Genomic DNA, 11,597 nt, shown 5'->3' on the forward strand with positions numbered 1-11,597 from the left:
CCCCTGATTCAGCCTGGGAAAAAGAGTTGCGCGCTATAGAGAGAGATCTCTCTCTAGCGCTGCTGCTACTCAAAGATTTACCATTTCAGATAATGACAAGTGACAAAGCCAGTGGGCCAATTACATGAGTTATATTTTGTCGTTGTCGGGTGGAAACCTTGTATGTCCAAAACCGTTTGTTTTGTATTTATCATTTTAAAAATGATTTAAACTAGTGAAAACAGCCGATCTACAAGCACACAATGCCTCACGGTGCGAGGCGTTGTGTGCTTGTAGATCTGCTGTTTTCACTACTTTTGTGCAACGGCCTTGTATGAGGAAGCAGGGCTTTACTTTGCGAAAAACATTTTACAAATTTGAAACTTGGAGATACAAGGTTTCTGCCCGACAGTGACGATTTACTTTGTTAGCCGCCCAGCCCCCAAAATGGAACGAAGGCCGACATTTTATTTGTATTTTTTTCCTAATGGCCGGCCTGGACCGGCTGGGAATGAACCATCCGTTCGAGGGTTGTCCCGCTTTTCCCAATGGCCAGCACGTACTCCACAACAATTATTTGAAAATCTACTTTGGAGATTTTTAATATTATTACAAACATGCATTAATCACTTCTTCAGCCCTATACGGACAGGAGACCCCCACTACATAATTTGTATAACACCAGTAAGACACCCTAAGGGCACTGAAACAACAGAGACAATCTACATGTCCATATATGGGCATTCCCAGATATGGGCTTACTATTGATGACATCAGGAATCTTGGCCATATATGGAGCGCGACATGAGGTGTGAAGCGTGACATGATTTTTCATACTAAATACGGTCGCAACCCGCAGGCCACCCTTCCTATTTATGGGCTGGATAGCCGAAATGTCATGTGAAGCTTGACCAATCCTCAAGCTTGCATACAGGCACTTCTTCAGTAGTTGTGCACACACCACGTTTAGTATGAGAAACGGCACATCTTGTCTCCGTCTGTGTGTGTCAGTTTTTGAGCGGTGGTAAACCGCTCCATAGAGTGGCTGTGCGTGTGTCTGTAGCCACTTTTCCTCAGCGTTTTGCCATAGCAATGTGTTTTCCTCAGCGTTTTACCATAGCAATATGTGTGTGTGTGTAGCCATATTACATCACATTACATCACCAGTTACATCCTAGACCTATCTGTAGCCACTTTTCCTCAGCGTTTTGCCATAGCAATGTGTTTTCCTCAGCGTTTTGCCATAGCAATATGTGTGTAGCCATATTACATCACATTACATCACCAATTACATCCTAGACCTATCTGTAGCCACTTTTCCTCAGCGTTTTGCCATAGCAATGTGTTTTCCTCTGCGGTTTGCCATAGCAATATGTGTGTGTGTGTGTAGCCATATTACATCACCAATTACCAATTGAAGACGTTATGCAAGCACGACCACCGCTCACTTCACATTGGGTGTGATTTTTTTTATGTCATACTGGTGAGGTCACTTCTAAGCAGTGACAGTTGTTGGTAAAGAATTGGACAGATCGGTCTTGATCACACTATAGAGATACTGGGTACCGATTTCAGTGAAACTTTGCACTTTTGCACTATGTTGAGGAATGCCAACCATTTAAAATTGCCCTATTATAGCGCCACCAGGAGTCTGATTTTTGCAAAACCTTTTTTAACGCTAGCCTCTCCAATACACTTTGTCCATGCAAAACCAACAGGGGGTCAAATATGTATCCTTATGTCCCTTTTCTGATTGGGCCATATAATGATGAGACGTCATGTGGGTCTATCCTGTGATGTCATGTGGGTCTATCATCATCATCACCACTCACTTCACATGGGTGTGATTGCAACCGGAGGTTGCAGTTTACCATGAGAAATGTTGCAGCTTGTATCCATCTGTCTGTCTGTGTTAGTACACATTTTTACAGTCTATGGGTTGGTTCCCTTGTCACTGTGACATCACCTATGTAAAAGTCTATATATATATATATATATATATATATATATATATATATATATATATATATATATATCACTGGCCAGATGGCCAAGACATGGCCCATATCTGTGTGGCTGGTTCAGATAGGGATCTCCATGTATGGGCATAAAATATATTGTATGTATATGGATACATATTATTATTAATAAAGGATATGCCCATATATGGAGATCCCCAGGCATCAAACCCAGGCCCTAACTTGCCAAGGCCCTGCTTGGCTTTACTAATTAACATACGTTTTATGCCCATATTAGTCTTCGAATCTGAAGAAGGCAGGAGTCTGGTTTATGAGGCTATGCCCATATATGGAGATCCCTGTCCCAATGTCATCAATATTAAGGACATATCTGGGAATGCCCATATTTGGTAATGCCCATATATGGGCATGTTTTGACATAACATTGTTTACAATCATGCAAGGGTCTCCATTATGGATAACTGGTCCAATATACATCACTGGACAGATGGCCAAAATGTGCACGACCTCACCCTTTAGGGCTAGGTCGCATGTCGCCCTAAGGCATCTTACTAGCTTTTATATTACTTGGTTGACTACCATGGTTAGTAGGCTACTACTGACTATGGTTAACTATAATGGTTGACTATGGGTAGTGGGTAGGTTCTGACTATTATTGGTTGACTATGGGTGCCTATGCACAGTATGCAATCTTCAGCCTATTTAGTAGGCTACAGTATGTAGGCCTACTACAAAAGCAGTAGGCCTAGTCTTTCACTTCAGAGTTCGGACATAGCTAAAAAGTAATTTGGAAAACTAAATGGTATTAGTATGTTATTTAAATCATGTAGTCTGGAGCAAAGAAAGCTCAACTGTGCTGCAGTGTAGTTACAGTACATCACCACAGGAGGGTGACACAACTCCACTTTAAATTCAGCTTCTCCTTTGATCAGCCAGTGAGATGGATTTTGCCTTTAAAGCAAGGGAAACGTTTGCAGTAATATAACATTTGCAGTATTATTTCAGCAGTTAAATCTGAAGGGGGCGATACACATTATGTTATAAAGATGTGTGTACAGAATCTGTCCATAGGCCTATCTATTTTTCTTTCTTCTAACCGGTCACCCCCATTTTAGGCGATACCATCGTACAGGGGTCATTGCCATGCTGGCTTGTGGTGGACATACAATTGTACACTCTGAGATTATGGGGGTCCTTGCAAATATAACATTTGAGTATAATATACAGAACATTTGTAAATTAATGTCCTACTTGATCATAATGCAGTGTCACACAAGAACACAAGTAGCAGATCTACACGCTCGAGAAAACATGGTGCGAAGTGACGCATTTTGAGCTTGTTGATGTTGATTGTTGCCACTGTTGAAGTTGAATCCTGAAAAGTAACATTTTGGACATATGAGGTTTCTACCCGACAGAGACGATGATATAATAGGCAAAACGTGATTTTATTGATATAAACATTAGTATAAAAAGTAACAATATTGTAAAACAAAATGTCATGGTATATTTTCTTTACAACCGTGAAAACAGAGTTTGCTTTGTGATACAGGTGAACAGCAACAAAGTGTACTACGTTTAGACCTGCAAAGCATCTGAGTCACTTTGGATTTTAACCACTTTAACCATTATTTTATACTTTAGCTATTGAAAAATAGCAGGTATACAAGCTCATAGCACGGCACTAGGTGCCACGCTATGAGCTTGTAGATCTGCGATTTCTTTCTAAATCATGACAATTTTAGCAAATATATATACAGAATTTCTTTTTTAAAGTGAACTTTTGTAACTCAAATCTTTGCTGCTGGGGGGGGGGGGGGGGGGGGTCTCTGGAACAACATCATTTGACATTGTGATCCCCAGCCAAATACAAATAATTGTGGGGGTCCTTAACACGAAACGTTCAAGAACCACTGATCATAGACACATACGTTTTCCAAACACCATCTTTCTGGGCCCTGAACCAGAAAAGGTAGTGAACCGGGAGAGTATTGTTTTAGGTCTTTCAGTCCGAGTGTATCACAAAAGCACCTCGGTTAAGGTGATGACGACCTTCCGTTGGTCCGACCAGGTTAACATTCACCAGCGTCGGCAGGTTAGCATTTCACCAGGTTAGCATTCACCAGCATTCGTTTTACGGAGTTTAGGGTTAAGGTTTCGGTGTATCTCCCCCCCCGACTTTGGGCACCTCCGTGCAGCCAATCACAAGCTTCCGTTGCCTTAACCCAGTTGCCTTTTTGATACACTCGGACTGAAAGACCTGCAAAAAAACACTCTTCCGTAGTGAACCATTGCTGTAGGATAACATTCTTTGGTAATAGATAGTTTTTCTTTTTCACATTAGTTTCATTGGCCCCTCACCCACCCACGGTCAATGTGCGTGTAAATAAGTATGCTTTGAATACATGGTTTGTGGGCATCGGTGTCAGTGTTCCAGCTCATCAGACTGCAGGTAGCTGGAACAGTCAGAGATCTTCTTCACTTGGTTGACGCCCAGCGTCTCAGAACACATAGGACACACACTCTCCGTCTCCAGGAGCCTGAACACACACACACACACACACACACACACACACACACACACACACACACACACACACACACACACACACACACACACACACACACACACACACACACACACACACACACACACACACACACACACACAAATGACATACTACGCTAGTTCTATTGATCCGAGCCGGAACACAATCGATTGATCATTAAAATAAACATGCTCTGGAAATAAACTCGGCTGCCGTGGTCACTGGTCAGACGGGTGGTGGTGGGCCACAATCTCCTTCAAGATTTTCAAGTGGGCCTTGGTCCAGAAAAGATTGGGAGCCACTGTTTAGTTCTGACAATGCGTTGGTGTGTTTTATGTTTTCACGATTAATCCATTCAACACTTGATTTGTCCTCATGTCATTCTATCACCATGGGCAATCTACAAAAATGTAGTTTTGATGACTATTGATCTAGCTGTACTGTGTACATTAACTACAGCAGTGGTTCTTGAACTTGGGGTCAGGACCCCAAGTGGGGTCCCAAAAATGATTTTGTGGGGTCCCCAGATGATTAGCTTAATGTAATTTTTTTCCTCACTCAATAGTAAACAAACCAACACACAGTATAAGTGTATACAGGGTATCTGCACATTTATAAAGTCACAATTTAAGGACTTTCAAGACCGTTTTAATACCAAACTGGCCAAACTGTCAAATATTAAGTACCGGTCCGGTAAGCAAGAGGCGAATATTTATCTGTGGAACCGAGTCACATTAAATGTAATACCTACAATTCCAAGTGCTTGTCAGGGTGGGGTTCCCCAGTTCAAATATGTTTATTTTGGGGTTCACAGCCTAAAAAGGTTTGAGAACCCCTGAACTACAGTATATTGACACATCACTCACAGAATGAACTGGGAGTAGAGGGCAGGGAATTCACAATGTGGACACACAGACCAGTCCTCCTTTAGCATATGACGACCCTGCATGGGAGAAAAATCAAAAAAGCATGTAGCTAAATAAAAAAGAATTCCAAGTCATGTGTGAACTTCAACAAGAACGTGTATGTGTGTCTATATATCTATATCTACCATATCGTCACTTGTCGGGCAGAAACCTCGTATCTCCAAGTTTAAAATATGTAATTCTTTTCGCAAAGTAAAGCACTGCTTCAACATATGGCCATCGCACAAAGGTAGTGAAAACAGCTGATCTACAAGCACACAACGCCTCGCGGTGCGAGGCGCTGTGTGCTTGTAGATCGGCTGTTTTCACTAGTTTAAATCATTTTAAAGCGAGGCGTTGTGTGCTTGTAGATCGGCTGTTTTCACTAGTTTAAATCATTTAAAAAAAAGATAAATACAAAACAAACGGTTTTGGACATACAAGGTTTCCACCCGACAACGACGATATCTATATATATATCTATATAACGCCCAGGCCTCCCGTGTGGAAAGCCAACATCTAAACCACTAGCCGGAGAGGAATTCCCCCTTGGCCCGGGGAGATGTTTTTAGCCATCAGGCAGAGGCTCTGAGCCACTCACTACCTTTTGACCTCCCCCACCAGGAAACCTGATCTGGATCATGGCACCATTGCAACGCCTGGGAATTTGTGTGTGTGTGTTTTGTGTGTGTGTGTGTGTGTGTGTGTGTGTGTGTGTGCGTGTGTGTGTGTGTGTGCTGTGTGTGTGTGTGTGTGCAGGGGTGTCGCACCAAATTCTGGGCCCTGGGTACAAGGATTCACTCACATTTTGTGCTTTAACTATTGAAAAATAGCAAATATAGAAGCTCTCAGCGCAGCACTCGGTGCAGCGCAGCGAGCTTGTAGATCTGATATTTTTGAAAAACCCATGTTTCTATGTCAGTGGTGCTCAAACCTTTTCATGTGAAGGACCCCCAAAATGATATGTATTTGGCCACGGACCCCCATCTCAAAATATTTAATTCCAGGGACCCCCCAGAAGCAAAATTTGAGTTACAAATGTTCGCTTAAAAAATCCATGTATTCAATGATTTGCACACATTTTCACGACTTTTCAAAAATAGCAGATCTACAAGCTTGCAGTGCGGCACTCAGTGCCACGCTGTGAGCTTGTATATCTGCTATTTTTCAATAGCTAAAGTATAAAAAAATCCAGGCCCCTCCACCTTGGGCCCTAGTAACTCAGTCCCACTTCCCCCCCCCCTTGTGACGCCCCTGTGTGTGTGTGTGTGTGTGTGTGTGTGTGTGTGTGTGTGTGTGTGTGTGTGTGTTGTGAGTGTGTGCGTGTGTGTGTGTGTTGTGAGTGTGTGTGTGCGCGTGTGTGTGCGCGCGCGTGTGTGTGTGTGTGTGTGTGTGGGTGTGTGTGTGTGTGTGTGTGTGTGTGTGTATGTGTGTGTGTGTGTGTGTGTGTGTGTGTGTGTGTGTGTGTGTGTGTGTGTGTGTGTGTGTGTGTGTGTGTGTGTGTGTGTGCGTGTACCGTGGCGATGCAGTAGGGCAAGTTATTCTTGCAGGAGATGCACAGCAGTTCATTCTGTGGCAGCTGGAACCCACAGAAGGGACACGGAGTCGTCTCCTCTTCCAGCTCTGATGTATCTGGGCGACTGGGGGCAGAACAATGAGCCAGAGATGAATATTAAACACAGGACCCCATGCAGACTTAAATTCATGGATATTCTTCTAGTTTTTGTTGCATTCCTAAGCCAATTGGCTTAGGAATGCTACAAAAACAAAAAGATATCCATGAAGTCTCCATGTGGTGGGTAATTGATAGAAAAAAATATACATATTTTTTGGGGTGAACTATCCCTTTAAACTCTATACTCCACCAGCGTACCAGCATCTTTATACTAGGCCAACTAATATTTTTAATCTACAACCAGTTGTTTTCAACCAGTGGTCCACAAGTGGTCCTTGAGGGGGTTCCAGGTGCAGGTGGTCCCCAGCTAAATGATGAAGAGTTGCTAACCAAATGGACCTTTATAGATCTTCAACTCTTGAGAGCGTAAAATGAAACCAAATGGACCTGTATGGGATCTGCAATACTTAATTTTGCAATTAGAGAACGTAGAATTGTTATTTTGATCAACATTTGCAAACCACTGCTCTACACTAAATATCTGTGCCCCAGAAATGGGACACACACCAAGGTTTGTTTGTTTGTAAGTAGAATGTGAGGGAAAATGTCTAAAAGGGGCTTGAGAATTCTCCGGGAAAATGTGTACATGAAGTTTAGGAGTTCGGGGGTAAGATTCTATCCTCTCACCGGACCATGGCCTCGATCTTCTTCCTGTACTTGGGGTCAATCTTGCTGCGGTACTCTGGTCTCATCAGCATGGCAGCAAAGCTGAAGGCAGAGTTCTTCAGTCCGGCCCGGTGACACTCGATCACCGCCGATGTCAGAATGGGTACGATGTCTGCATGAACACGCACACGCACACACACGATATGCAAGACACTTTTTTTGCCCTCCCTACAAGCTGACATTTATGATGACAAAAAGCTGTCGGGCGGAAACCTTGTATGTATAAAATCATTACTTTTCAGGAAATGGAAAAGATTACCTGTGTTCCAATGGATCCAATGTAATTATTTAGTCACAGGCTCTTGTTAATAATTTTTATTGGTTAAAAATTTATAAACTTCAGACTTACTTACTAAAGTAACAGATCTACAAGCGCACAATGCATCGCAATGCGAAGCATTGTGAGCTGGTAGATCAGATATTTTTACTACCTTGTACGACGAAGAAGGACATTCATATAATGAGGTTGAAATATGGAGATACGAGGTTTCTGCCCGACAGCAAGGCAATTATGTTAAGGAACAAAGCGTGTTAAACTTACGTATGGGAAACTTGCTGATGTTGTTGCTGACGCGGATGAGCATGCGGGCGCCCTTCAGGTGGTCACTTCTCTTCACATGGATCTACAGACAAGACAATTAGAAAGTTGAGTACACCACGTCGTATCCACATGTAAATGATACATACGTATATGATTGAGCAAATGATACGTAGATGATTGAGCATCTAGGACATCTAGGATCTAGGACAGAAAAGGGCTTCAGTGTTTCACAAGAATTAAGCATAAAGGCCAACCACATCAACCCATGTGTCCCTATTCTTTGAGAGAACATTCTGCAAAAATACAAGTGTGGGTATCAGCCGTGGGTAGTAGTTTATTATGTCCAGACATGAATGAAAATTTGGCTAACTGGTAACTGGTAGCAATATATAATATCGGGTTCCATGACATTAACATTATTACAAATTAACATAAAACTAGAAGCAGTGCTCTTCCGAGCACAGGTCTCCACCAGGCCGTGCGTCCTGGTGGTGCTACTGTATAATAGGCCAATGTAAAAAGGGTGGCATATGTTCTTCACCTTAGATCTTTCATGGCAATCTGATGCTGCATGCATGATTTGAAGCATTGTGTTCCAAAAATGAGTTTTGCTAAAGTCTACCTGCTGGTGGCGCTATAACAGGCCAATGTGAAAAAGGTAGCATTTGTTCCTTGACCTAGTGGGAATATGTGTGGCAAATTTCACGGTAATCGCAAGCTGCGTTGATGATTTGAGGCATTTTGTTCAAAAACGGAGCAATCCTGCAAGCTTTGGAAGCCAATATTAGCCAATCAGGATGGAATATGAAATACAGACGGATCGGACTTGATCACATGACTATAGAGATACTGTGTACCGATTTGCGTGATCTTTGGGTAAAATCTCAAGGAGTAATATCCAAAAATGTGTTTTACATAAGTCGGCCCAAAGGTGGCGCTATAAAAGGCTGATGTGAAAAATGCAGGGCAAAGGTTTATCCTTAGCCTCTAGGGAATGCGCTTACAAAGTTTGAAACTGATCGATGGAGTTATAGGTAAAACCACAAATCGGCCTGTTATAGCGCCACCATGAGGCTGATTTCAAAAATGTTAAGTGGCATTTCTTCTTCGACCAAGTGGGAACATTTGTGCGCGATTTCATGATAATTGCACTTTGCGTTTGGGATTTGAGGCATTTTGTTCCAAACGGCTCAATCCTACAAACTTTGGAAGCCAATCTTAGCCAATCAGGATGGAATATGAAAAATCGGACAGATCCGTGTCGATCACATGACTGTCGAGATACTGCCTACCGATTTGTAGGATTTTTGGACAAAATCTGTAAGAGTAGTGCACAGAAATGTGTCTTGCGAACATCGGCCACTAGGTGGCGCTAGAAAAAGCCCATTTGAAAAATTTAGGGCAGGGGTTCTAGATTGGCATCCAGGGAATGTGTGTGCTCACTTTGGCAGCGACCGGGCCAACGGCGACTGAGATTAGCTGCACACAAACTGCGAGGACGCACGGACGCACGGACACACGGACACACGGACGGACGGAGGGGAAAACATACTCTCCCCCATGCCTTCGGCTGGTGGAGACAATTAAAGCTCTCAGGTACTACTGGTTCATTTACAGAATGGATGTAAATGGAAGTTTGGTCATTTTATCTTACGTATAATCGGGCTTTTGAAGTTTTTGAATTTGCCCCCTTCCTACTCAGACCCATTGTAACTTCAAACTCCATTTTAACCACGATAGTTTCAATGAAAACATCCGTCCTTTTTTCTGGTTACTTTTTGAAAGTCAAATATCCCTTTAAGTATCTTATGAAGCCACCACGGAGGTTGTGTGTTCGAATCCACCGTATGGTGCATCCGAGTATTGTCGAGCATCTACACAAACACTATTGGCCCGCGTTCAGGGGAGGGAAGCCAGGTGGGAAGGGTGAACACGGCACCTATTCCTGTTCTTACGGGCCGGCACCTGTCAACAGGTAGTGACAACACACACAAAATGTGTGTAGGGAGGAATTCATTGGTATAACAAAAATTGGGGAGAGGCTAAGAAAGCTTGAAGGACCTTGACCAGGATGTAGGAGTGGAGGATCATCAGGTTGGTGGCCATCTCAGCTGGGATCTTGATCTTCTGGGCCTGCAACTCAGTGTACATGCTGAACAGCACATCATGGGCGTTACGGTAGTTCCCTGTGTGAAAACAAACAAACAAATAAAGACATTCTATCAGAAACATAATAGGGAACATTGTCATGTCGTATACCTTTGTTAAGTACAATATTATTCTCAGTGGCATCACTATGTTTATTCTACTATACAATTTGAGAAATCAAGAGTTTAGAGATGACATGTAGCTGAGGTTGTGCGCCAGATTTGAACCCACAAAGTGCCTACAGTACAGTACATCATGTTGTTAGGCACAACGGGATGAAGCATCGCTGTGTGTTTACCTGCACACTGCTCCTCCCGGGCGATGATGATGGCAGTGCGAGCAGCCTCCTGGTACCTCTGCAGTGCCATGTACAGACGGAACAGGTACTTGGCATCCTATGAACAAAGGGGAGACAGGTCAGCCAACTGCAGTTCAGGAAAAGGCCTTTCTCTCTCTCTCTCTCTCTCTCATCCCACCCACTGCCTTCTCTAGCTAAACGCAACTCTACTCCTGCTATACACCGTTGCCATCTTTTCGTTTGACCTCAAACATGTATACTACAGAGAAAGATGAAGGAGAGGACAACGACATGTCAAGTTCAACTAACATTGATGACGTATGGGCAGCATTGAATACATTCCAATTCAATGCGTGACTTGCCTTAGTAGATGGATGCTATCCTCAAACAACACACACACACACACACACACACACACACACACACACACACACACACACACACACACACACACACACACACACACACACACACACACACACACACACACACACACACACACACACACACACACACACACACACACACAGAACTTATATACTCATATTTTACAGAAGTGTCCATAAGTTGTAAGCTTGAGGCAACTCAGGCCATGTTCTAACACACATGAACAGGAGAGAGAACTATTGTGTCAAGTTCCAGGGTGCGGGTTACCTTTGGCATGCCATCACTCTCTCCCATAAGATAGTCTATCAGCAGGTTGGTTAGGGTAAGGTCCTTGGCCTGGCCCACCTGGAACACACACAAACACCAATAAAACACCTAAACATACATACATACTGTATACACACAGAATACTGTATTAACATTTCCCCTGTGTAACACACATCACTCTCACCGTCTCTATAGCCATCTCA

The 11,597-nt window shown here is 43.1% G+C and overlaps 1 protein-coding gene across 1 annotated transcript in view; it reads right to left on the reverse strand.

Annotated features, from left to right (window-relative positions):
• Positions 1-3,821: 3,821 nt before the first annotated feature.
• Positions 3,822-11,597, reverse strand: part of wdr19 (WD repeat domain 19) — a 26,978-nt gene continuing 19,202 nt past the window's right edge. The window contains exons 28-36 of the mRNA XM_080721860.1: positions 11,579-11,597; positions 11,395-11,472; positions 10,741-10,837; positions 10,356-10,480; positions 8,295-8,376; positions 7,715-7,865; positions 6,929-7,052; positions 5,374-5,450; positions 3,822-4,498 (exon numbers count right to left, since the gene is read on the reverse strand). The exon at positions 11,579-11,597 is cut by the window's right edge and continues 50 nt beyond it. Coding sequence (XP_080577986.1) covers positions 4,384-4,498; positions 5,374-5,450; positions 6,929-7,052; positions 7,715-7,865; positions 8,295-8,376; positions 10,356-10,480; positions 10,741-10,837; positions 11,395-11,472; positions 11,579-11,597 — 868 coding nt within the window. The 3' untranslated portion in view covers positions 3,822-4,383. The remainder of the gene's footprint in view (positions 4,499-5,373; positions 5,451-6,928; positions 7,053-7,714; positions 7,866-8,294; positions 8,377-10,355; positions 10,481-10,740; positions 10,838-11,394; positions 11,473-11,578) is intronic.

This window comes from Nannobrachium achirus, assembly GCF_963921795.1.
Source record: "Nannobrachium achirus genome assembly, chromosome: 3".
NCBI classification, from domain to species: Eukaryota; Metazoa; Chordata; class Actinopteri; order Myctophiformes; family Myctophidae; genus Nannobrachium; species Nannobrachium achirus.